The 27559-nt window shown below is 43.6% G+C and overlaps 1 protein-coding gene across 2 annotated transcripts in view; it reads right to left on the reverse strand.

Moving 5' to 3' along the window:
• Window positions 1-566: 566 nt before the first annotated feature.
• Window positions 567-27559, reverse strand: part of RASEF (RAS and EF-hand domain containing) — a 68286-nt gene continuing 41293 nt past the window's right edge. The window contains exons 7-17 of one of the 2 annotated variants that reach the window (XM_028530738.2): window positions 26368-26436; window positions 24706-24790; window positions 23691-23779; window positions 20395-20629; window positions 19956-20093; window positions 19697-19841; window positions 17747-17828; window positions 16419-16533; window positions 12370-12489; window positions 9941-10017; window positions 567-3387 (exon numbers count right to left, since the gene is read on the reverse strand). In XM_028530738.2, coding sequence (XP_028386539.1) covers window positions 3282-3387; window positions 9941-10017; window positions 12370-12489; window positions 16419-16533; window positions 17747-17828; window positions 19697-19841; window positions 19956-20093; window positions 20395-20629; window positions 23691-23779; window positions 24706-24790; window positions 26368-26436 — 1261 coding nt within the window. In that variant the 3' untranslated portion in view covers window positions 567-3281. The remainder of the gene's footprint in view (window positions 3388-9940; window positions 10018-12369; window positions 12490-16418; window positions 16534-17746; window positions 17829-19696; window positions 19842-19955; window positions 20094-20394; window positions 20630-23690; window positions 23780-24705; window positions 24791-26367; window positions 26437-27559) is intronic. The other variant, XM_036021774.1, reaches the window with a different exon arrangement.

The following is a 27559-nucleotide window of genomic DNA, read 5'->3' on the forward strand; positions in this document are numbered from 1 at the left end:
ATAGAACTATGCAAAGGTATCAAATTAATCTAAGTTAAAACCATGAAATACAGTCATGCACCACACATGAGAACAGACCAAAACGGTGGTCCCATAAGATTAGAATGGATCGCAAGCAAAAAGTTTGTTCACAATGTTGAAAGAAAAGGCTGGACCGACTTAGATGTTGAATCTACTGCTCTGAGTGGTTTAAATAGACAGGGAGGCTGAGTGTGCTAGCCACACACCCATGCACACACACACACACACACACACACACGCTTCTGTGCACAAACTCAGCTTCCCTCCTGTTTCTCTCTTCCCTCCCAGTCTAGTAGTCTAGGCACCCCAGCCCTCTCCCCCTCTCCCGTTTATTGTATCTCTCCCCAGCTTTATCTCTGCAGGCCTCTTTCCATCTCCACTTTCCCTTCCTCTCCCTTTGTCTTTCTTCCCTCTCTGCTTTCTTCCCTCCTTCCTTCTGATGTCTATTCTCCCTCTGACAGCACCTCCCTCCACAACCCGCCCCCACCCGGTCTCCTGACTCCTGCACACAGGCACACACACTTTATCTTGTATACTGTATTAGTACTGTACCTTTTCTGTTTAGATGCACAAATATTTACCACTGAGTTACAACTGCCTACAGTATTCAGTACAGCAACATGCTGTATGGGTTTGTAGTCTCGAACAACAGGCTATACCATATGGCCTGGGTGTGTGGTGGGCTACACCCCCCAGGTTCATGGAAGTGCACTCTGTGATGTTTGCACAACAAAACTGCCTAACAAAGCACTTCTCAGAACGTACCCCAGTCCTTCGGCAGGGCATGACTGTATTTTTGTTCTTAATGAAAATATACTTTCAATTTGAGAACACCTTCATGAAATCAAATGTTGATAATAATCACAATTTGCTAGCAATGCGGCTGAAAGAGCTATAAGTAGCTTTTCTTTAAACAAGATTGCTACCCAGAGCTATAAGCATCTAATTTGGATTTTGTTCCCTAAATATTTATCCACGTTTGAGCAGTTAAAGATGACTGCATTGTCTATCAAAGGCGCCTGCATAATCTAAACACTGTGGATGTGCTGGCCCAGGTAATACTTCTGCATCAAAGGCATGCTCACAGGTACAGAGGGTAAAACACACGGAGACACTACGGGGGAAGAGAAAGGCGACATCACATGTGAGCATGTACTCACACAGTTTTGTGAGACCACCAAACACCCGACTGTGAGTCCCATGTGACACCCATGTCGGGTCCCTTCGAACCTGGCTCCACAAATGTCACCCAGGCAGGCAGCAGAGGCAGGACTTCCATCTCATACATCCCCAAAATAACACCACTCCCTCTGCCACTCAGCATGACAGTTCCCCACAAACAAGGCATTGTTTTTGGTCAAACACATAATTTTTTTTCATAATTTTTAACTACCAAAAACCATGAAAGAGGAGAGAGGAATCCATGGTGGAGTTGTGATGAACAGATCCAACTTTCCAGGGGAAAAAAAAACTAGATGTCGTCAATACAGAGGAAGCAAGCTTTCAAAGCTAAGTGATGCCGTGGCTACTTACAATCAGTGTGGGTGACATACCTTGTCAGCTTCCATTAAAATGGAAGCATGGTTTGATCAAAAAAGTCATAAACAAGAGAAGAATTGCTACAACGAACTGTTTTAATTCAATAAAAAGGAATGTGTTTAGATTATATATAAAAAGCTATTATTTCAGTTTTTTTCAGCAAACTACTTGGGGCCTTGACCTATATGAACCAAGTAAGTTCAGATCGCTGGTTGGGAATAACTTAATTGGTTCAGGCCACTGAAAACTGAAAACCAAACACCAAACACCCAGTATTGCTGACCTACCCCCGGGGTCAGATATTGACCCCTTTGGTTCTTAGAGACACTTCAGTGGGGAAGTGTGGGCGGTATTGCAGGTTCCAGAAGGAGAGCAAGACCTACCAGGTCCTTGGTGAGGATGAGTCACTAGTCACATTAATCAAAGGACTCTGACTCCTTTCTTAACCACACCTCCTCTGTTAAAGAGATGACGTATCCAAAAACCATGCATAATAACTTCTTTCATTGTCCATTACTGAAGGAAGTGAATGCTGGCAGGTAAGGAGTGAAGGGACTTCCATTATATTGGAGATTATGCTTTTAAACCCTGGGGAAGTTTGAAATAAGTATGCATACCTATTCTCATTTGGCAAAAATGTTAAATAGCTCTAAAGACTAATGTATTTTTTTAATGAGATATAATTCACATATCAAAAGTCACCCTTTTAAAGTGTACAATTCAGTGGCTTTTAGTGTACTCACAAAGTTGTGCAACCATTAACTCCACAATGTAATCCCAAAACATTCTCATCACCCCCAAAGGATGTCACGTGCCCATTAGCAGCCACTCACCCTCAGCTCCTCCCTTTGCCCAGTCCCTGGCAACCACTCACAGGTGTATTTTTTTAAGTGAAGAGTGACGACTTTCCTGGGCTTTGTCTTTTCCATAGTATGTGGCTTTATATGTTTTTATTAGAATTTTTAACACTGGATTTAACCCATGGACTTTGTAAGTATTCTGAGCTTATAAAATGCCCTCTTTGATACAGGAACTATTATTGTCACAAAAATGTTTTCTTCTCCATGCATAGAAAAATAGATTTTTCTGTCTCCACCAAAGCCTGAAAATTTTCATTTTTCTCAGTTAAATTCTGTTCTTGTTTCAGAAGTGAGAAAAGTCGATACTCCAATATTTTAAAAGTACAAACAACCCGAGTCTTTATTAATTGTGAGCTATTGCACTCTCCCTCCCACTGCCAAAAAAAAGAAGTGCTACAAGATGTGAGTGAGGGCCAAGGCCAAGGCCAGCAAGGACATGTCTGAGGCCACAAGCCTAGCTAACAGCAAAGCTACGGCAATAACCCTCGTTCACTAGTACTCTAGTGTTGACTATTCGTAAGACATGTGGCCACAGGTTATTTCAGCTACCACATGAATCTAATTACGTCTGAGAGTTTCTTTCTACAGCTTTGATCTGAGCATGTGATTTTTTAGCACTTAAACACATTTACATATTATCTTTAAGTCTCTGTTAGGACAAGACAAGTATATTTAACCAGGGAGCCCGAACTGTTCAAGGAAATGCAGCAAAGAAGAGCCGAGGTTGTGGAGGGACCAGGAACACAGTCCAGACTTCCCACACGGCAACTCTCCATGCGACAGTGTCCGCAGGCCGCACACAGGAGTCCCACAGCTTCCGGGCTCTGGAAATGAAGACTTCATAGGCCACAGGGTTTGGGTTTACCCCTTGCAACAATTCTTCATGTGGGTTGACTGTTTGAAACTGCTTCCAGTCAGGCTGGTGACGGATTTGCTGTCATCCTCATCAGTTCTTTTCTTCACTTCCCTGGAGAGAGAGAGAGAGATAGAGGCAGAGGTCAAAGTGGAGGAAGAGACAAGAGAAGGCATTACTGGGGAACAAAACTATTACACAATGGCTCTGCAGAAATGAAAACTGCACTGCTGAGCACGCGCTGTGCGCCATCCAGATGTGGTCTAAATGCTTTATACAGGCATTGACTTATTTAATCTTCCCAGGAACCATATGAATGTGTGGTGCCCCGTTTTACATTTTACATATGAGCCGTCCCCTTAGGTCACACAGCTGGCGAAGTCGCAGAGCCGGGATTCAAACCCTGCAGGCTGGTCCAGCACCTGCAGTCTGAGCACCAGGCCACAGATTCGCAGTGCACACACACACGCATGCATGCACAGGCCCACATGCATGGGTGCACACATGTGTGTACACATATGCAGACCCCTCTTCTCTCCTGTGGTTTCTCATGCTATACAGTCCACCACACACAGAGCCTGCTTCTTAACAGCCTGAAACCTGGCCCACATCCCCAGCTGATACTTGCTTACAATAACAAAAGCAACAATGACTTTAAAACCATTCTTTAACTATACATGATCATGGAGATAACAATGGATGGTTAAAATCCAATAAAAACAATCTTCCTTTTGTGTCTTCCTAAATTCCTGTTATAATGAACCATTAGAGCAAACACTGTCAAAAGGTCTCCATGATCCTATAAAGCCCCCTAGGGAGGGGGCCTTCCAAGTGCAGCCACTGGGATGCTTGTAAGATATGCAGATCCTTAAGGCCCTCCTTAGATGAGTCGAAGGACGATCTCCATGGGTGAGGTGAGTGTGCCAGCTAGTCCCCAAGACATCCCCAAACAATCTGCCCTTCCCTGTCAGTGCCTGGCACTCCCTCACTGCCCCTCTCCCGTGGTCAGGACGGCTCTGACCCACGGAATGCCAAAGAAGTGGTGTGCTGTGACTTCGAAGCCAGGTGGTAACAAGGTCCGGCCACTTCGAGCTGCCGTTTAGGAAGTCCAGGGTCCCTCAGTGCAGTGAGGCCTGCAGAGGGGCCCGGGGGGAGGAGAGGACACAGGAGGAGCACCCCGGTGGCAGACATCAGGCCTGAGACAGCCAGGTGGCCATCTGACTACAAACACAGGTGACACCCTGAATGAGGGCAGTTGAGGAACCTTCCACCTGATATCCCACCAATTCTGGTTATTTCCAAAAATAAAAGTGGTTGTGGTGTTAGGTGACTAAGTTTTGAGGTGGTTTATTACTACATGGTAGATACTGGGAATCGATAATGCCCAGCAAAGCAATGCTGTTCAATAGAAATATAATGTAATCCACATACGTGATTTTAAATTGTTAGTAGCCACATTAAAAAATGTAAAGAAAAACAGGTAAAATTAAGTTTGTAATGTATTTTACTTAGCAGGACACAAATACTATCAATTCAGCATGTTATCTATAAAAATATTAATGAGGTACTTCATACTCTTTATACCATCTTCAAAATCCAGTATTTCTCCAATACACACAGCATATGTGAATTTGAACTGGACACACTTCAGGTGACCAGTGGCTACTGAATTGGTCAGCACAGGTCTAGAAGGTGCCAACTATTGAAAACCGCTGCTGCACTGTGAGAAGGAAAAAAGGGAAACTAATTCTTGCTGAAGGCCAACTAGTAAGTGCTGTGCTGTACGCTTCCTTATTTAATACACACCACGAACAGGGACACGCAGCCTGACAGGTGAGCGTTACTATCCTCACTGCACGGACGAGGGATCAAAGACTCAGGCAAGGACGGGATCTGCAATTCCACCCCTAACACCTGGTTAAACTCCTTTCAGACTTCTGACATCCAGGACTGTAAGATAGTAAATTTCTGTTGCTTAAACCTCTAGGTTAGTGGGAATTTGTGACGGTGACAATAGAAAATGAATACAACTTCCAAATGTGGTCATTTGATAAAACGTCAAAGTTATGCCAAGCTCAGGGATCCTCCATCAGTGAGCCTTGAGAGACAGCCAGAGGTCTAGATAAATCATCACCAGGTCCCAAGAGAGCTGCTTCACACGCGCACAGTGTTCCGCAGGCACACAGAGGGTGCACCGCAGGGGGCTGGGTGCAGGGGAGGAAGGCCTCCCGGAGACAGAGCTTGCTGGAGACTGACAGCAGAGGGACCTCTTGACAGAGTAGGAATTCACCTTTAGTCAGTGAGGAAAGGACATTCCAGGTGCCAGGAGCAGCATGCACGAAGGCCAAGAGGAATGAATAAAAGAGCTTGGCCATGACAGGAAACAAAGTTTGCTGTGTCTATAGATTATCATTCATTTGGGAATGATAATTATATGTCAAGATAAGACATATAATCAGAAAGGTGGGTGAAGTTTAGACTGTGAGAAACTAAGCCACTTGCTAAGGAATTTGGACTCTATGCTGTTGGTAGGACAGCTATGTGGGGTTGCAAGTAAGAAAGTATTCACTGGATTTCTATGTATAAATATTATCCTGACTGCAGGGTGGAGAATGAACGGATGTCGAAGAAATGCTGAGGCAGAATCTTAGATGCCTCCTGCACTAAACCCAGGTAAGAAATTCCCAGGCAGGAAATTTTCAGGGCTGAAGTAGATAGATAGATAGATAGATAGATAGATAGACAGATAGATAGATAGATAGATAGCCAGCCATACAGATAGATAGGTAGGTAGGTAGACAGACAGACATACAGATGGAATGGGTATGAAAGAATAAATGAGTGAATGAAAACATGTACGGTTTCAAGAAAGAATACAGAGAGGTCAACAGGGCCCCAGGACCCACTACAGATAAAGGAAGAGAGAAAGGGGTCAAGATTGACTCTAGGTTATTCTTTTTTAATTATAATTTTGGTGGTTTCCTGAGAATGACGAATGATTTTAAAGAAAAATTAACACATTAGGATTTGGATAATTTGGGTCAGTCATGCCTATGGAATTTCCCATTGTTGGGTGGGAGTATGGTTATGGAACTTTAAGAAGAGGTGGAGGTTAAAAATACAGAAACCAGAAGTCGCTGGCTAAAGACAGTTCTAGAAACCATGGGGAAGGAAGGCATTAGGCAGAGAGAGACAGAGTAAAGAGGAAGAGGGTGAAGAATAAAATCCTAAAATTATTAACATTTCAGTGGCAAGCCAGTGATTCCATTCAGATTAGTTGTGAAATGTCCCAATCAGGTCACTGTGAGCAAGACTAAGCATTCAAATTCTCCATTTTTTAATCTGTACAATGGGTACAATGATCCTAGCATCCTCACAAGACAACTCACATCTCTCCTTTCTGGGAGGTGCAATGGTCTCTATCACCTACAGAACATATGGCTGCCTGGTCATATGTTTTTCCCCCCCACCCCCAATGTTAAATTGTACAACCTGCCTTTTTCCTTGATACCACTATTGAACCGTGTATGGGGCCTTCACAGGCTCGTAACAACACAGGCATTAGCAAACTTGGAGCAAACAGGAAGGGAGAAAAGTAGGCGCCCACATTGTTCATCTGGCCTTCAGTTTCTTTAACTCAACAAAAATAAAGGCATGTCTCACTTCCAGGAAATTAGAAAGATTATGATTCCAAACATCTAAAACAGGTTAAGGCTGGGAAAATTAAGTTACTTCACCCAAAACTACCATGTGCTTAACAACCACATTTTAAATGGCTCAGCCTTGGAAACACATTTACACACAAAGGGCTCAGCAACTGTGCTACACTGAGACATCAGCCTGAGCTTCTTGTATGATTTTCAAATTTCAGGTCATTGATCAATTAAGTGCCTGTGGCATTTGAACAGACTGAAAAAAGTTTAAAGCCTGCAGTTCTGTTAATGGCAAATTTACTTACCAAAGGACAATGGTCGTGTGGATATCCTACCAGGAACACAGGGATATTGCAAAATTGCATTTCTACGAGAAACTTTTCCTGGGATTGAGAGGTTTTCTGAGAAAAGGCAGAGTACTTCATGTTGTCAACCAAACATTTTTGGCCTCCCTCTGAAAAACGAACCCTTCAGACAGTGCAAATCCATAAACCCACCCAGTCCACGCTCTACGACATGACGTGGCGTGCCAGGGACTGTGCTGGGGATTGTCTCATGAGCTCTAAATCAAGAACGTCCACGATTTGCATTCTAAATAATATTCTGAAGGGTGGGAAACTTTTTAAATATTAATTTAACCTGTGGAGTCTATACCATTTCTATTTAAGACTTAGGTACTTTGACAAACAAATCTGAAGGCAGAGTATAAGGCAAATGCAAGTCTACATACTTGCCTTCTGTATAATTTTCATATTTAACTCTAATTACTGACCTAGAGGCCTCACACCAGGCTATATAATACAATAACAACAACAGAATAAACTCCTGGATAAGGAATTCACAAGAAGTACCCCCTGTTATTGAGATGCCCGTGTGCACAGGCACTTTAAGTAAACCCAGCCTGCTGTGGGAGCTACACCATAAACAGAGCTGAAGGAGCAAATGGGGACAGACGGCTTACAGCCTCTCCCATCTTTATAATATAATAAAAAAAACCGATTCTGCACTCTGGGTGTGACCACAGCAATTTGGAGTCATTTAACTTTAATAGGACCCTACCAGACAAGGCAGCATTACACAGCGATTGTATTACTCAGTGGAACGTAGGCTACTGTATATAGAATCACAGACTGTCAAAACCAGAAAGGACCTGAGAGATCATTCTCTTCAGTCCCCTCCCTTAATTTTACAGATTGGAGATGCCTACAAGATGAAAGACGGGGACTTGTTCAGGATCTCACAGCTGTTCAAGGACAGATTTAAGGCTATACTTTGAGCCTCTGACACAACGATCCTCTAACACACTGGGCAGCAGCCAACAGCCAACAGCCACACAGAGACCCCCCTCAGCAGCATCCCCTCCTGCTCAAACAGAGCAGCCACTCTGCACCACACTGCCTGAGGCTAAGGCAGCACTGAGCGCCTGGCAAGCCCTGTGCCCAGCCACACTCTGAAGACCCTCTCTGAACACCCATCTGCCTCAATGGGCACATCATCTCCATCCAGGAATTCTCACACACATTCTAACGAAACAACACAGCCATCAAAAAAAAAAAAAAAAGGAAAACATCTACCAGCTCAGCAATTATTCAATCTTTAGCTCATATTATGGAATATCCCCCACCCCCCCTTGCCATTTACTAAATGTATCCTGTTTGACCAAAATGGCTGTGCACCCAAAGGTGCATGAGATCCATTATTTCACCTAATTTATGAAGGTTTTCTTTTAGCTCTTGACCAATGTGACATTAGCCCATGATTCTCCTACTAATCAGAAGGAAAAAACACATAATTCACTTGAATGTATACACTTAAATGTTTGTTGGCCCTTTTTCTACCTCTCCTAGGTCATAATCAAAGTTAGCGCTGTTTTTGCTTTAAACAAACATGATTTCCAGATTTCCAGTGTGGTGAGAGCAGGTGGCTCTCGCTTTTGGACTGATGTCAAAGGAGATAATGTTCAAAGACTCAGAGTTCAAGCTCAAGGCATCCTCCAAGCCCAGACACAAACTCATTCTAAGCAGGTGTGTAGGGTCCCGGGGCCTGTTTCCTGGTTCTCTCAGGGTCCCGTCCAAGCCTTCTATTAAAGGAATTCTATTCTAGGAAGCAGTGTAAACATCAAGTCGTTAGTAAAAAATCAGAATTTAAAACAATGCAAAGTATTATAACTGTCAGTGTATACTAGCAGAAGAGGCCAATTATCATACTAAAGTTAAGATTCCTGAAAACCTCACAAGTGATCAGGAAAAGCACTATATACCTAAAATTACATTTTTCCTTTGTCAGCAATTAAAGATCACTGGCCTGGATTTTGTTGGCACATATTTTGTTTTTGTTTTTGTTTTTGATTTTTTCTTGTATATTCAATTCCTTTAGACCAGTAAAGAACCATCTTTTTATTTGTGGCAGAAAACTAGGCAGAAGAAATAATTATAACAGACAATGCTGTTATTTCCCAAGAGTACTCTAAGGATTAAAACACACATTTATACCCAAGTTCCTCAAGAATGCAATATTTTATTCTAATCTACATCACAAAATGTTATTTATTATTAACACCACTGCCTTAGCCGGATAATTACCTGTGTGATAAATTTAATCAAGTGCTTCCAACTGGCACGATACACAATTTGCTTTACTGAGGCACTCTTTCCTTTAACTGGAAAATGTCATAATAGCTACATTCATAATAGTCTCTTGTGTTTAAAGTCTGGTTCCTGGAAATGATTCATACAAGCCAACTGTCAGCGTTGCGGCGACATTCTGCAGAAATGTCAATGGCGCCTCAGACGCACCCGCTTTGTTTGGCAGTAAAGGTACTTTGCCAATGTTCACAGGGAACATACAGCACCACCAGCTTTTATAAAATCCACGTCTGTTTCCCTAACCACTGCTGAAAGGGGAGACAGTGCTTGCCAACGCACAGTCATGTTACGGTGAAGTCTGACATGCGCACCAACTCAATGGAAATTCAGTCTTACACCCAGTTTTCAAAATAAGAGACCAAACCTTACCGCGCAAGATGGAGAACAGCTTCCACTACATTCGAACCATCCTTGGCACTTGTTTCACAGAATAAAGCCCCATAGGTCTGAGGAAGGAAATGTATACTATTAAACAAAGTCTTTGTTTAACTTTCCTAAAATTTTGGTTTATAAATCAGTAAATAAAATAAAAATATTTTCCTATTGAGTACGCTGAGAGTGACCAGTAGGTAAGAAACTGGATTCAGAGTTTCAATAATTAAACAGCCTCTTTATTCCAGAAACCATTCCTAGTCAGGGTAGTTTATAGTTTGTACTAAAAAAAAGACCCCCACAATACAAAATTTCAAGCTTTAAGGTGCTTATTTTCTATAGTCACACACATGCTACACAACATTTGCTATCAAATCATTTGAGAGAAATAGAAATGATAGCTTAAGATAATCACTCAGGAATTTAAAGTCCATCAAAAGTGCATCTCCCTTTGGCCAGCAGCTAACACACGATCATTTCCTATCACGATTCAGCAGCCTGCATGTTGCTGAAACCAATGGACATTTTCTAGTCCTCCATCGGTCCACCTTTCCAGTGGTTATACGTAGGACCATTGATCATATCACCCTCCTGCTTCAAACCTTTCAGTGCCTCCCGTTCTACTTCATGTAGTGTTCAAATGCTTTACAATGCCCGACGAGACCTAGCAGCCTCTACGTGGCCCCAGCCAACCTCCCAGCTCCACCTGCCGCCATGATCTCACTCACGACGCTTCCTCTATTTCCCCAATGCCCCAAAGTCCCTCTCATCTCAGGATATTTGCACCTGGGGTTCCCATTAGCTATGTCATTGACCCTCTTCTCCAGACTGACTCCTACCTACCTTTAGAATCTTAAGTAATCCTCCCTAGAAGATTGTTTTTTAGCCCTGAAAAGTTCCTATTAGGTCTCCCTACTATAAAACCTCAGAGCTGACTGTGCTCCTGCACAGCACTTGCCACAACTGTAACTGGTCAAGTTATAGTGCATCTTAGTCCACCAAGGTGCAGACAATGTCCCTTAGGAAAAAAGAAGGGTGTGTGCTGTGGCCTGCATAGGGGTCTCACAGTCCTGGGTGGGATGAGGGGAGGATGTGATGACTGCTCTGCAGCAGGGAGAGAGAGGAACCAAACAGTGGGGGAAACTCCAGTGTGGGACCTGCTCCCACAAGCCCCCGAGTCCACAGACACATCTATAAAAACTCACAAACGTGGATGGGTTTCTAGTAGAAACAAGTAGTGCTGCTGCTGAGTTCTGCAGCCAGGATGTTACGGGGTGAGACAGAGAATGCCTCTGAGGACCCAGGAGGGTGTAAGTGATGGGAGGCACAAGCAAGCCAACCTTGGAATCTGAGAAACTGGGGATGGAAGAAACTGGCACGCAGATGGCCACTGTGAGGTCTCTAAAGCGGCACGTGGGACCGAGTCTAACATGTAATCACGTGCAAGGAACGTCTGTCTCCCCCAGGCAGTAAACGTGGGAGGGTGACAACTGTGTGTTTTGTTCTCTGTCTAGTCTTTGCTCAGCACACAATGAAGTGCTTGTCACTTGGTGGAGACAATCAAATATGTGTTGAATGAATCTCTTCTGCGTCACTGCCTCGTTTTGATGTTTACATTTGGTTCACAGTTCTACAACTTAAAACAAGAAGGATCCCCCAACTCAGAAGAACAAAATTCAAACTTCTTTTTAAAGGGCATGTGGGCGTGCTGCAGAGAAGTCCTTTCATGGTGCTGACAACAGACAGCATTGAGACCAATGTCACATCAGACCGTTCGGTAGGAACCTGTCCTCTGACCCAAGGTGCATCTGATTCCATGTAGGGTAGGACGAGCCAGAGGAGGGCCACGTAGCATTCTGGCACAGTGATGACAACGGGAGGATGAACATGGCCCACAGGCATCATTTGGACAGGAGTGAGCTACATCCTCTACACAGATGCAAGTCAAAAATAAGTACAGACTATCTATTCCAACTAAATACACATCTTACAGGAAAAAAGTTTCCCTATTGTTTTTCAACCGGGTGACACCATGCACCATCTCCGGCCTCTAGGTATCGAAACCCCCCGGACGCAAACCCATCTTTCCAAAACAGGACACCCATTCTTTTCCTTTACCTGGATTCCAGGGCCAGAGAAGTATTCCGGGAACCAGGTGAGAGTGAGGAGGAAGGTATGCTAATTCTGGCTCCTCTCTGTCAACAACAGTCAATGGGAAGAAAGGATCCAGTGACCAGTTTACCTCGATGAGGGATTTAACCCGTGGTGCAATTACTTATACTCATCAAGTGGGAGATGCTGGGAGTTCTGCTTGCATGAGGACGGAATCCCCGTCAAATAGGATGCAGGTCCATCAAAGAACCTCCTAAGCAAAGGTAGACAAAGGCGAAAGATGTCTCCCAGTCTGGACCCACTCTCACTCTTACCATGGCTAGTTTTTCTCCAAAGTATCCCGGGACACACTTCTGTCCCTCCGAGGCAGCGGTGTCACGAAGATCAGCTTTGTTTCCCACCAACATGATCGGGATACTCTCGATGGTTGCATCCTGCCACAAGGGAGAGAAAGAAAGTGTGCACACATCAAACACTGGACAAGTTACCACCATGACGACAGCAGCCACCATGTCCAAATGCCCCTGCGTGCCACCTGACATATGGATAAGACCCTTAAACCTAAACATCTCTAAAAAGAGCCAAATGTTTCCCCACTGCCAGGTGAGAACACTGAAATTCAAAGATTCCAAATAGAAACTAGTAAGGGCCAGGGTCTAATTCCCCTTCCCACTATACATACAAACCAACAGGAATGTGAGAAGCATGACCTCAGAATTACTTTTAACTGCAGTGCCCACATCATTTTCTACAACTTTCACCCTGAACAATAGTGATTACAAGTCAACTTCATATCCCAGATCCAAAACACACAAGTGCCTCAGCTACAATGGGACCACTTGCTGCTCTCTGCTTTACAGAGCAAAGCAAGAAGGCCCTGAAAGTCAACACTCTTCTTATGAAGCGTCAATTATCACTCTATTCAAAGTAATAGCTTCTCAGGATAATACTTCCAAAACAGCACATGCAAACCGCCACACTGCCCCACACTCCCAGCGGCGCTGGGTTGAAATGTAAGATGCGAGAGGCAGATCCGAGTTTGAGGCCCCACCTCTGCCTCCTCCTGCCGCTCACTGGCTGTGGGAAATCAGGCAAGTCGTCTCCTGTTTTTGCCTCCACATCCCTGTGTGTAAAATGAAGCGGTTAGTAAAAGGCTCATCCCCCTTCAGTGGGCTATGATGAGAGTAAGAGAATATACCCTGCCTGGCCAGAAAAATGGGTCGCTGGGTCCTAAATGAGAGAAACAGCAGCCCTGGCTAAGGCACGTGGCAGTTACTCTTTGCGGTGCCTAAAGACACCCAAGTGCTCGTTCGGTTTGGTCCCATACTCGAGACAGGACCAAGAAACATGCCTTAAAAATCATGAACTCATACTTGACTCCCCTCTCTTCAGGCTACTCTCCTCTAACTGAAGGCCCCAGTGGGTGCTCCGAGCAGAGCGGACAGGGAGCAAAAGACCCTCTCCAAACCTACCCCAGCCACTCCTTAATGTGTTAATTAACTGTGTTCTTCGGCATTCAGCTCAGGATCCAAGGGACCTCATTTGGAAGCCATTAACCAAATACGCACTTAAGTAAGCCAAGAATCCCGACATCCAAATGACTTCCCAAAGTCGCACAGGTAAATACCTCCATCAAGTCTCGACTCAAATACCACCTTCTCGTGAGGCCGCCCCGACCTCCCCGATGGCAGCTGCAGCCCACTGCCTCCACCCCCACCCCCACCCCCGCCCCCCGCCCAGGCCTCCCTCCTGCCTCCTTTTTGTTCCTGTAACATTTATCACTCTCCACCATTCTACTTATTTCATTTATCTATGTTTGCTTCTTGTTCTGTCTCCCTCACTGAAGTACAAGCTCCTCAAGGACAGGGCTCCTTCCTTTATTAACAGACACATCCTGAGCACCCAAACAGCACCCGCACGGGGGAGGCGCCCAGTGTTTTTGAGCAGATAAAAGTCAGGATGAGGTCTCGTGTCTCAAGTGTCTCCCTCCAATTTTCACCCAAATATTCAAGAAATAAACTATTCATGACAGATAAATAAAAGGCCATCATTTTATTTTACCCATGATTTTATGACAAGATTTTGTCATCTATTGTTTTTTGATCAAAGTGTATTAATTACTCACTCAGAGGGTCCATTCACCACTGACACTGTTTCTTCTCAATCCCCTGGCCCATCCTGACGATAACACAACTAGTTTCTACCCATATTTACAGCAGCCATATAAACTGTCCCCACTGAATTTCCTCCAACTGGAAAGGGTGAGTCATGGCAAAGGTTCATCGCACCCATTACTTTTCTTTTTTTTCCTATGTATTTTTGTCTTTATTTTTTTTAACATTTTTATTGTTGTTCAAGTACAGTTTTCTGCCTTTTCCCCCTCCCCCTCTCTACCTCCCTCCCATTTCCACCCCCCCTTGCCATGTATTCTTTATACTTACACTAGCTCCTGCAAACCCTTCACTCTTTCCCCCTATAATCCCCTCCCCTCTCCCCTCACGTCACTGTCAGCCTGTTCTCAATTTGTGTCCTTGGTTATATTTTGCTTGCTTGTTCATTCTGTTGATTAGGTTCCTGTTCAAGGTGAGATCATACGGTATTTGTCTTTCACCGCCTGGCTTATTTCACTTATCATAATGCTCTCCAGTCTGATACAAAAGTTAAATGCCAAGTGGTCTCTGATTCTTTCTCTATATCAAATCCAATAATTCACCTTGAATGCAGTTTTCTTACTCCTCAGACCCTGTGAAAGATGCTACCAAACTGAAAAGGTCTCAGCCTGCACAGGTCGCTCAGCGAACTATGGTCGTGGGCCCCAGCACACACTACAGTGGGTCACTAAGCGCTCTTCCAACCCTGCGGCAGCCTTGCCTTGTAAGCTTCTTCTTCTTGAGCGTAATCCAAAGACTTACAATGAAAACAACTTCCAACAGTTTCAGCAATGAAGTTTTGCTGTACTTTTAACTACCCAGGTGGACCAGTTAGCTGGGACTACCCATTACTCTAGGCTCACTGCTCTGTCCCAGGGAGCAAGTTCTGGTCCTTCTCAGTAGCTGGGCAAGTTCCCAGAAGGTCAAGGACACGACTAAAGGGAGCAGATGCTGCTCCTCCAAGTGAGGACCGTGCCTCAGAATTCCTTTCCTGACCTCAAAAGCTTCTTCTCATAATCTGCTGCTCACTCTGATGCTTTATCAAGGGAGCAACCACACTGAACTAGGAGGTCCAATTCCAGCCCCCGCTCCAACCCCAACCTCTGGATAACTATACACCAGTGTACGTTCTGTGCCTCAGGGTTCCCATAATAAATGAAAATGACACTATGTTTCTTCCTTTCTCAGATATGTTACAGAGATGAATATAACATGGAAAATCTTATGAAAAAGTATTATGTAAATGCCAACACATTTTCACTGTATTTATAATTTTAAGTCATGATATTTCAGTAGGACAAAATGCACATTTACTTATCACTGTCTAAGTTTTCTTGCCAATTACAATGTCACTTCTCACATGATGTCTTCAGTTAGGTGGTAAAAAGTTCTCTGTTTAGCCACCCCTGTACTTAATGCCTGTTAAAAATTATAGACAATAGACTTGAAAAATTGTATTAGTCTAGTGTTTCAGGGGTTTTTTTTCCTCGAGAGAGTATGCTGAACCACAGCTTGAACTATAGTTTTACATTGATTAATCAGTGCTGGCAGCACACTAACTGTGGTCAAATCATTTTCCACTTTTGAACATTATTTATGATGAAACCAAAGGACATGAAAGCTCCTTAGATGAAAGACACCATCTCATTTGATCAAAAGAAAGCACAGATAGTTATCACACACATTTAAAACACCAATTAGTTTTCCAGCGGTGCCTTGGGACTTAGGAAGAGCCAAGTCACTCCCAGAACAATGTTGAGCACACACTCACTATGGAATCTGGGCCTCGCAGGTGCTCACACCAGGGGGCGTTTCACCTGCACTTCCAGTGCATAAGGAGGTCCCTGTTCACCTGCAGCCACACTATCCACCCAGCCACCCCAGCCTCCTCCGTGAGTGCAGCTGCTTCTCAGGTTACCTGCATTTCCACCTGCTTCCAGTAGGGTTCTGATTTTATCTATAAGAAAACCCAGAAGTTTTACTCACTCCCTTCAGTCACATCCCTGACCTTGTGGGAACTTGCCCAGCTACTGAGAAGGACCGGAACTGCCGAGTGCCACTGGGAACCCCTCCTCTAACGTCCAGCTCTTTGTGACACTGCAAGGTCAGTGGGTTCTCATCGAGTTCCCTTCAATGAAGACAAGAACCTGATTTTCCAAGACGGCCTAGAGCTTCCCCATGTAATGTCCTGTTTCTCTGTTTTGATTTCTTACCTCTATCATATCTACCCATTCTCGTACATCAAGGAAGCTTTTCTCACATGTAACATCATACAGCAGCAAAACACCATCTGCTTTTCTGAAGTAGGACTTGGCAATACTTCTGAATCTGGAAAAGAGAAATGAGCATAAGTCATGGTTCTAATCAGTCCGTTTGATGCTGCTTCATTCATCTCTTTTATGCTCACTTTTCTCTCATCTTCTCAAATCAGCCCCTTTTGAGAAAACCCTGTCGGCCACATATCACTGTGCAACAGCCATCTCTGAGGCCTAGAACGACCCAGGGAAACATAATGGGATGCAAATCTGGGCCACTGATTTTTAAAAGCCAATCATTTTCTCCACCAAACCATCCCAAGAATGTCTACAAACCCTAAAACATAACCAGGACAAGGCTGACAGCGTAATTTCTGAAAATTCCAGCCTTGGCAAAAACCTACCAAAACCCCTCAGTGGGATACAGAGAAGGGCGAAAGGAGATGTGCATCAGAGAAAAACAGTCTGGGTGTGAGAAGAACTAACAGTGTGGGGTGTAACGATGCGCCCGAAGCTTCACATCCACGGGCTGGGGGATTCACCAGGGGAAGAGCACACTGTAAAACATGTCTTAACCTAAACCAAGTGCAGTCCTTTCCATTGTCTAACATAGGGCCGTGTCAGCCACAAGCATGTTTTAAATGTTGAAACCCTCAGTTTGCTAGAGAATATGAGCTCCATGTGGGCAGAGAGCTGTGTCCTATTGAAAAGATTCATGGACGAATCTTAGCAGCCTCAATGGTGCCTAGGACAGAGGCAGGTAGGCACCCCATACATGCTTGTTGAACAACTAGATGCATTCTGCTCCCAGCGAGTTAGACAATACTAAAACCTGTGCTCAGTGCTTCTGGTTGTTGGCAATAACTATGAGACTAGGTACTGTCACCAGATGGAAGTCTGCTACTTAAAGTTTGTGCCTCTGCGTTTGAACCAAGGGCAGCTGACAGGTTCTGTTCTCTGTCTTTTGTTGGGCCCCAATTAGTGGCTCCTCACACTGTCACCGCATTCAGAGGTGTGGTCTCTGAGTTCTTGTTATGAGAGGGCACGCTCTTTCTCTCAAACGAACATGAGCTCAGTGGAAGTTTAAGATCCTTTCCTCACACAACTGACAGATAAGTGAAGGAGGTAGGAAGTGGGAGAAAGCAAGCATTCCTGAAATTCTAACGTACCATAACTATATGGCACATTATAATTATATAATTATAAGCATAAAACACACCAAGTGTGCTACAAAGCTTGTCTGTGCAAGCTGAAGCAGAGCCTGGAGCTTTATGGAAAGCACTTGCCTCTCCTGACCGGCCGTATCCCAGAGCTGCAGAACTGTTCGCTCTCCATCGACAATGAGAGTTTTCATCTGAAAGTCGACTCCTGAAAAGCAATACAGGAGAACATGGAGAACGTGGTGTAAATAACTCCACTGGTTTTCACTATCAAGCCAGTATGGTAGAGAAAAATGAATATGGCCTTCACGTACTAATTATAAGCCAGAACACACAAGTGCACACAGATGCACCATCTGCAGGTTGGCTGACTTGGGGAAGGTTTTAGTCTATGGACAAAGGGAAAATCTATGTTCTATTTGCCCACATAACTAGATGAACTCAGTTATATCTGTGTGCACACATACATAAATATGTATATATGTCCATGTGTATATATACATGTATATGTGTGTACATGTATATATGTACATGATATGTATGTGTGCCATGCTCTCTAGCAACTGAACCAGATATTGTAACCTTTTTACAAATCAAACTGAAGTGGACTTTCAGCTTTGTTATCTTGAACAGTCTAACAAAGAACCATAAATTTAAGAAGACACCCATAGCAAAGAGTGTAATCAATCTTTTTTAAAACATTTCTGGTTATCTAAATAAGAACAATTTAAATAAAGAAAAATAATTATTAATAATTTGCATAGCCTCAGCTGTTTTTACTGATTGTTATGCAAATTGGGGAAATCAGGACACTACTTCTTCCCTTGTTCTGAAAGGTAGAACTGTTGTTCCACTGTAAAGGAGGGAGGGAGCATACGAGATCTGTGCAGAAGGTGCCCTGCCATGTACTATGAAAAACAGAGATATTCATTGAAGAAGATACAAGATACAAGAAACACTGAACACAGGACAATGGCACCTCAGTCCCCTTCAAAGTTAGGTACCTTGGGACCTTACACTGTTCTCCCAATCGCCATCAGCTGCCCCGTCGTATTTCCTGAATCTCATCAGTGGTCTGAAATCTCTTTTGTTTCAAAGGTGATTTTAGTTTTGGGGAAAGCAAGAAGTCACAGGGTGCAAAATCTGGGCTGTAGAGGGGCTGAGTCACCTGAGTGATTTGATGCTTTACCAGAAAACTCTGCAGGAGATGTGATGCAGGAGCAGGAGTATTGTTGTGATAAATCTGCCAATCACCAGTTGCCCATAGCTACAGCCTTCTGAATCATCTGAATAGTTTCCACAGAGGAATGTTCACGCTTAATGCAAAATTTGATGTAGATTCATTGCTCTACTCACCCAGTCATTTTTAATGCAATAGCTATGCAGTACACATGTTCACTCAATGGTATCTACACCCCAACTGACTAGTAAAGTCATTGTTCACGCATGTGCATTCCAGTCTACTCTCCTTGGCTGCCAGGTTACACTGTGTCATGCAAGCCCTTCTCTTCATATTAACAAAGGCTGGACTTTTTCCAGACGTATCTTGTACATCTATCTATGATTTTGACCACAGTGACAACCTACCCATCAGTGATGTCATTTTACCAACATCAAATGACATCTCATCAGAAAAACTTTCCCTGGTCACCTTGTGTAAAAGTGCACCTCTTCCTAAATGTCATACTTCTTGTATTTGTTTTACATCTGTTTCCTTCCTTTGGAATGTAAGTTCCTTATGGGCTGGAACATAGTCAACTCCGTCCAGTGTGTATCCTTAGTGCCTACAACAGCATCTGGCTCACAGCAGGACACAGGAGTGAATGGTGCTAACCTCAGTATGGTTCATCTCACTGGCTAAATAGCTACCTCTGTCCTTTGTCAGTCTTCCTTTCCTAAAGTTGGGCCTTAGACAAAACAGAAAAGGACCATTCAACAGACAAGGAAACACACATACATCTATATATGTATGCACAGAGAGACTGATCTATGTATCTGTGTATATAATCCCCAGAAAAAATAAAACCAAGCTAAAGAAGATCATGTCCCCATTAACATCTGAAAAGGGAACCATACCCAAGGTGGCACTTGTATTTCCTCGGAATTCGTTCTTGCAAAGTCTCATGAGGAAACTAGACTTCCCGACGGCGGCGTCCCCAGCAAGCACAATCTTGTAAGCCTTCTGTGAGCTAGATGGTCTGCTGTCTTCCACTGCGTCTGCCTGGGGGAAAAGCCATGGTGGGAGACAGATGGAGTGCCAGTTCTCCTCCTACAAGTTACATGGTACAGAAAATCACTTGTGTTCACAAATGAAAGCATCTCAGAAACCACCTACCTGAGGTGAGAGTGCCAAGACGGGCTTTCTTGAGAAACCAGCCAGGCTGCCCTCACTACCAGACCCCTGGGGCTTCCAGTCTAAGACGGAAGCCACACCTTCTGAACCATACATCTCTTCATCCTTTATATCAGGAACCTGTTAACAAAAAAAAAGTTAGCTGTTAAAAAAAGCAAAGTCATTACACAACTACATCATAGATGAAAGAGAAGAAAAATATACAGTCAAATCTCTAATCAACGCTGTTATGAAATAAAGTGGCCCCAAATGGCAATCTACGAGAATTTCTCTTTATTTTGGTGGAGGGAAAAAAAACATTCTGCCTATGTTTCATATTTATGACCTTGAAAAATGGATTCCCATGACTGATGAAAGGCAAACAGGGTGACAGATCTCTAAAAAGATAAGGCCTAGGAGAGTAGGGATTTCTGGGGCTTACGTCTGTGTCTGAAGCATCCCCCGCAAAGTTCTCCTGTGTGCCGTGTGACCTCTGAAATGCCCTCTGGTGTTTGTACTCCACCTCCGAGTCATACTCATTGGGATCTCTCAGGGTGGACAAGCCGCTGTCAAAGCAGCTCTCGGGCAGGCTGTCAACTTCACAATTCATCCTCTGCATAGGGTCACAGAGGGCCAACGAGTCACAGTCCTCATCCACGTAGGAAGAGCGAGATGACCTGGGAGAAAGGAGCAAACTGTTTCACCTGAGGGCTCGCCATGCGCAAGACCACACAGGCAAGAGTGGAACGGAATGGATTCCAGAAGACCAACATTTATACTTTTGCCAAGAGCCACAATGTAATCCATGATCAAGCAAAGGGGGAAATACAATGTTCAAAGCCATATCAGTTCCTTCTCTGCAACGATCAATTAAGATAAAGACACTCTAACATTTACTAAATGAAGCTGTTTTTTTAAAACCACCTTTATTTCCTGATGCAAAAGGTTCCAGAATCTAAATGCAATCTAAATTTACATTTAAAAAAATATAGAACACATGAACCTTTTCACTCAAATGTGGTCAGAACACATTCTGAACAGTGTGTCCATTTCTGGATAACACCTCTGCTTAAAAGAGAGGCGGAAAACTTGGATGGGAAGGGCACCCACAACGACATGGGCCTCAAAACCCGCAGATAGAGAAATCATTCAGTGTAATCAGCTTAAGTCTTTATGGTTTCTCCCTTCAAGTAATCAGAGGACTGACACAGGAAGAAGAATATATTTTCTCAGGTTGCCCAAGACACAATAAGGGCCAACCATTCAACTTTTCTGGGGAGTCAGATTTCTAACAAAACGGTAAAAAATGGCAGGCAATTAGAAATGTGTGGTTTGGGAATGGTTCCACAGGTGAGATGAGTTTTCTGCCATTGAGTGTTGACGTGTAGTGTGGAAAGACCCCTAGAGGAGAAGAAGGCTAGAACTTCTGGCTTCTATTGATCTCTCCTTTTGTGAAACTCAAATAGGAGAATCTGAAGGAAACTGCATATGGCCCTATTTACTTTTGCTTGCCTATTTATTTTCATAAGAACCCAGGTTTATATTAAAATAAAAACAATGGCTACAATTAATTTAGTCCCCGCTACACACCAGGCACAATCCTAGCTACCAGGAGTACATGACCTCATCAGAAGCAGGGACTGGGCAGAGTACATGGGTCTCCAGACATGAGACATAAGAAGAGATGGGTATGCTTAGAAAAGACTGGTGATCTTCATATAAAGAAGTATAAGCCATATAAAAAAATCTAAGATGTCAAAATATTTTGGTGCCTTTAGCACATGCTTGAAATTAACTACAAAGGTGATTTAACCACCATACTTTGTCTAAATATGCTGCTCAGTTATGAGGTCTTTTTCCCGGGACTGGAACTTCATACCAAATCTCAATCTGTCTGGCTAGCTAGGTGTGTGTGCATGCATGCAGGCATGTGTGTGTACACATTCTTTTACTATTTAATCACTTGTGAAACTCTCCTGAAACTGACTTTAGGTCAACCTATAAGGAACCTAAAAAAACCATTCTCATAATGTAGTACCGACTACTTCAGCTCATATCATTATTGGTCAGAACTTTATTTTTTTAACCTATTTGTATCTTCGATAAGGGATGAAAGAGAAGTAAAATCCTGAATTGAGAAATCACCTACATGAATATCTGAACTCTAAATTAAAAATATAGGTACAGACCAGACTTTCGCAAACGCATCTTACATACATTATTATTTTAAGAGTAAACTATTCTTACCCAATGAAAGAATACTTTTATTACAATTAAATATGTAAAAGTATAGCACAAGCTATATTTTACCAGAGTTCTTAGAAAAACACAAAACGAAAACAAACGTGCAAGTTAAAATCCAATAAGTAACAAAGTTAAATTTATAATATGCTTTTAAGCTTTCATAGCATTCAAAACAAATTGCAATGTTAACTTCTCATATCATACTAATGACATCCCCAAAAGCATCATCAGCCAGACCACCTGTCCCCAGTCACTGTCCGAGGCGATGAGCACACATGCACTACATCGCTGTCACTCTAAGCCACTGCAGTGTGATGGCTTTGTCCCTTAGAATCTACTGTTGAGGGGCACTTTGTTCCTTAGAATCTACTGTCGAGGGGCTCTCAGTGCAGTATGTATGAGCCTTATGGCTCATATGGTGTCCACTGTTTTCAAAAATAAATCATGATAAAATTTCTGGAATCATTTTCAGCTATGTATCTTATTTCCTATGTGCTTAAAAACTGACCTTAGATATCAGTCCATAAAAATGGAATCACACCCACACATTCATAAAAGTGACCTCTATCTCCCAATAAGAGAGCAGCCAGCCTATTACAAACCTGTAAACCACTACAATTTTTTATTCATGAAATCAGTGGACAATAAACACATGTGATCTGTGGGTAGAATTTTCTTTAAAGTGATCACCAACTGCCTTGGTTACAGACCTTCCTGAAAGGGGACCTGCCCATTTAGTTATCACCAGAATGTTAAGTTCATTATTATCTAGCCCAAGGGTTCTCGGATGAAAAGAGGATGAACATGCATCAGAAAGTTGCATCAGAAATGGAGAGATGGAAACCTGTAGCTTGTGCATTCACTTCTACTTCCGAGCTTTGACATGCTCCAAAAGTACCTTTTTAAGTAGCAACACTGGATATATGTGTCACACATACAATCTTTCAGTTTTTATTGCTAGATCTCAAGTTACAGTAGCACCAATATTTCACTACATTTAATTAAAAATAGAACGAAATTTTCACTTCTGGTAAGCCTCTGTGACTTAACACAGGAGCTTGTAAACACTAGCTCTATTGCTACTTGTTTAGAACGTTTCCTTTCCCTTGAACAGAGCTGACATAATATTATGCTGAGCTACTAAACATTTGCCAAGAGTCTCAACATCATACACCACATATATCATAACACCAACTGGTTTCCCTGAAACTCCACTTACTGACTCTGCCTCGGTGAAACCAGACACGATCAGGGACAAGGTAAAGGTGAACATACATAAAAGCAAGTCATCACAACAGCTTAAGGAAATCACTTGGGCCTTCCTGCAATGTGTTTACTTTAATCTTTACCTATCTCATGTTTCAAAAATGTAAAGTAAGAGTAGAAGTAGAAACTAGTGCCCGAAATAGACTCTATTATTTTAATATACCCCTAAGGAAATTTACTTTCCTTTCAACTTTGATCTAGAACTCAAACTAAACGTAAGTCACATACCTGTCATAGCCTGGAGGCTGAGGAGAATGACCATTAAATTTGGGACTGCTCCTAGAAATTGTATTCCCTGGTGACGTATTATTTATGCGCTGTAACACATAAGTAATGGTTTGTTACTCCACGTAAACATTTTATTCATATATGTGATCTAAACTGTAGCACACTAGTTAACTTCTAATGTAATGAAACCTTTGGTGTCCTGCATGAGCAAACGTGAGCACAGAAATCAAGGGGAAAACACGCAGCAACCACTGCGTGGTTGGGAAAGAACCCAGTTCTTTCTCCTCCTCGTGTTGTCAGTCTAAACCCCACCACATGAGCCATAATGGGGCACCTGGTTCCCTAGATCTGCTGGGACCGTGCAACCCCCACCTCCAGTGATCTGCTTCCTCTCAAACCATAACTTGGCTTAGGGAGTAACCCTTCCCTATCCAAGGCAATGGCACTGGGACCTCAAACGTGAAGCTGACCTCCCACAGCAGGAGATGAGGCTTTCTGGTGCACAGTCTGGCGAAGGTCCTCAAAATTCTAAATGGGGCTTAGCTGGTTTCTGCGGGAGGGTTTAAAATCCAAGGCCTCCACTCTGGTCGTCTCAGTACCATAAAGAATGCTCAACACATGTAAACACAGTCCTCAGCCAGAGGTGCCCTCTCCCTCCTCTCAACTGGGCAGTATTTCATTTGCACCTCCACGGGACAGCCCACTTTTTCTGATGTCACTGCTACCTGTGCGTATCTTACCTCACTACTACACAAAGTCTGCCAGGACCCAGGTCACACTTTTTATGCAGCTTTCTCTGGTTTCCTAGACCATCTAACAAAGAGCTGGTTAACCTCCAGGCATTTATTTCCTCAGAGGGGTAGCATATTTTTTTATTTGGGAAAAATGCTTCCCCTATTATTATATGGAATAGCTTCTCATGATGGTAAGTTCTTCCCTAATTAAATACAAGACTTTTATCAAAATAGTCTATCACCAGACAGAACAACGGGCACTGGAAAATTCTACAGCATACCAAGGATCTGTTGAACTTGCTGTAAGTGCTTTCCAGGGCACTCCTTAGGCCGTCATTACTGTCGTGCAGCTTCCGGTTGGCTGTTCTACAGAGTAAATAAAAGAGATAAATCCACACTGAGAAGTATTAGTGGGGGTAAATGGCAGCACTTACTTTTCAGGCTGTGATGTTCAGGATGTGGGATTACCACCTCTTGAAACTTGCTACCTCTTCCCTTCACACCTCCCAAACTGAGATCATAATTCATTACTAAATGTACAACTTAATGGATGTCTCACCTCTCTTTAAAGATCTCAGGGCATTTTTAGGAAGGTATTAGCTGCTCTGTGGAACCGCTCTTCCCTCAGGTAGCTCTGCTGTTTGAACAGCTTTCATGTAGGTCCCTGCTCTCTAAGTGCCTGGAGCAGGCTGCCGCCACGAGCCACCCTCTGCACACAGCCTGGCTGTAGATGTGGTGTGTTATACTGCACTTTTTTCTGGCTACTCCCACATCCCACTCCTGGCCTGCTTCAGTGCCACCAGGCACTGCCATGTACCTGCTAAAGGCTTGGATGTTGACTATGGGTTCAAATCCCAACTCAGGTGTGCCCTTTCCACATGACTGACAGGAGTTATTTAACCTGGCAGAGCCTCAGCAACCTCTTCTATGAGATGAGGATAATAACAGCCTCTGCAATGGAGGCGGCTAATCTCTCCCTGCTGAAGGCTTATTCATCCTTTGGACCTCAGCTCACTCGGTGCCTCCACTGGGAACACTCCCTGGACCTTTCTGGTTAGGTCAAAGTTGGCTGCGGTATGCCCTTGGGAAGACACTTCTCTTTGTCCCAACTCTCCCATTCGACACTTTATATTTCTGCAATTATTGATCAGTTTCTGTCTTCTTCCCTAGACTAGCCCCACTAAGAAAGACATTTTTCCTCCTACTCGCCACCCTATCCTCAGCTCTTGGCATACCTGACCCATAAAGGTGGTGAATGAAAACCCGCTGAACGAATGAATGAATGAATGGGATTATGGTAATACATCGGCTCTGTAATTACCACAGGTGAGACTTGATAACCACTCATAGATGGTGAAAAATTTGTCAAGCCCGATCTTACTTCATTTGCAGGAGGTGAAAACAGCACAAAATACTGTCGGGTAGAAAAGAGAGAAAGGGAGGGAGAGGGGAGGTTCTCTGTGCAGAAGGGCCTCAGAAGCAGGAATTATTGCAACTCAGCTGTGAAGTTGACAGAGCAGGTATAACATAAGAAAAATATATACCTCTAACCAAGCACAATAGATTGTGAGGGAACGGCCGTGTACGCCTGGTGCTGTGACATGCACCACCCCGAGATGCTGACAGCCTCTCGGTGGGGCTGCAGAGAAGCCGTGCAGGTCAGGGCCACTATTCTCTACAGAAGTATAACAAAGACACACTGGATATATCGGCTGACTTGCAAGGACTTCCAGAGAATTATACTCGAGTGCCTGCATTTGTATAGTTTATTTAGGATTAGACAGCAAGTGGGTGTGCTAAATGCAGCACAGCTGGGGGACGCAGGCGTGGACATGGGAACCCAGCCTTCGGAATGCAGCATCTTGTGTTACGGGCGGCACATACCTTATTCACAAAAAATAAGTAAAATGGAAATGGAACAAGCATTTTATATGAGAACTTACTGGAGTATTTCAATTTGCCTCTCAAGACTATTTCGATCTTCCGTGTACTCTCGGATTATTTCCAGATCCCTGTAAAATTAATTATACTTTATGTTTGAATGAAAATTAGGTGTTCCGTCCTGCCTTACCCAACCAAACCTGCCTGCTCAGACTCTTCTGTCACCTTTTCAAAGACACGTGTCCTTCACCAGTCTCTACACATCTGTGCTCCCACTGGGTTCCTCTGTGCTGCCTGCAGCCTCCTCTCCTCCTAGGACTCCACAAACACACCCACGCCCTCTGTTTCCCATGCAAGGTGCTACCCCACCTCACTGCCCACTGGGCACCCACTGGCCCTTCCATCCACACCCCACTGACCTGGCTCTGGTCCTCACTGGGAATGAACCACTGACCTTCAGCTAAGCTTCCCCTCCCCAATTCACTCTCTCACTTGAAACCTTTCTCTGCTCATTCCAAGCCTCACACCATCCCAACCCCAGCTATTTTCTCCTTTCTCCTGATACCTTCTCCTCTCCTTGCCTTGCCCGTACTCCTGTTCTCCCTCCACTCCTTGACCTGAACCATGGAGGAGTCCACAGGACGGGGCTTTCCCCATTCACTATAAACTCTTGCACACTGATTCCCCTGTGGCTTTATTATGAAGCCCTGGCCTCATTCTCAAAAAGTCCACTCTGAACATTAGTCACTCATCTCCAGTCTGTATCTCATGTCAGCCCCATTTCTAAGCAGACAACCCCCATCACTAGCTCCCAAAACTCTCAGGATATCAAATTTTGTCCACAATAGCCTGCCCATTCTCTCTCTTGATAAGGCTAAAAGTTTCCCAACTGTCTACAGAAATTTAAGTTCCCTCACACAAAATTAGGGGCCCTTACATTCTAGTGTTAAGCTAGCTTTTAAACATTTTAATTTTTTTAACTTTTACCTTTCCATTCAAAATATCTTTTTTCTGTCCAATGGCATGACCACTCTTCCCCAGAACAGTCTCATCTGTGCCTGTGTTCTTGACACTGAGTTGATTACTGCCTCACCCGGAACAGCTCTGGACTTTCTCCTCCCATCTGTGAAATGGGGATGAGGCAAGTCCCTATCTTATAGGCTATTCTGTGGACTGAAGGAGTTAACAGTAGTAAAGTACTAAGGGCAACGCCTGGCTGATGGCACCTGCATTACTTGCTGATGTTGCCTCTGC

This window comes from Phyllostomus discolor, chromosome 3, assembly GCF_004126475.2.
Source record: "Phyllostomus discolor isolate MPI-MPIP mPhyDis1 chromosome 3, mPhyDis1.pri.v3, whole genome shotgun sequence".
Classification (NCBI taxonomy): domain Eukaryota; kingdom Metazoa; phylum Chordata; class Mammalia; order Chiroptera; family Phyllostomidae; genus Phyllostomus; species Phyllostomus discolor.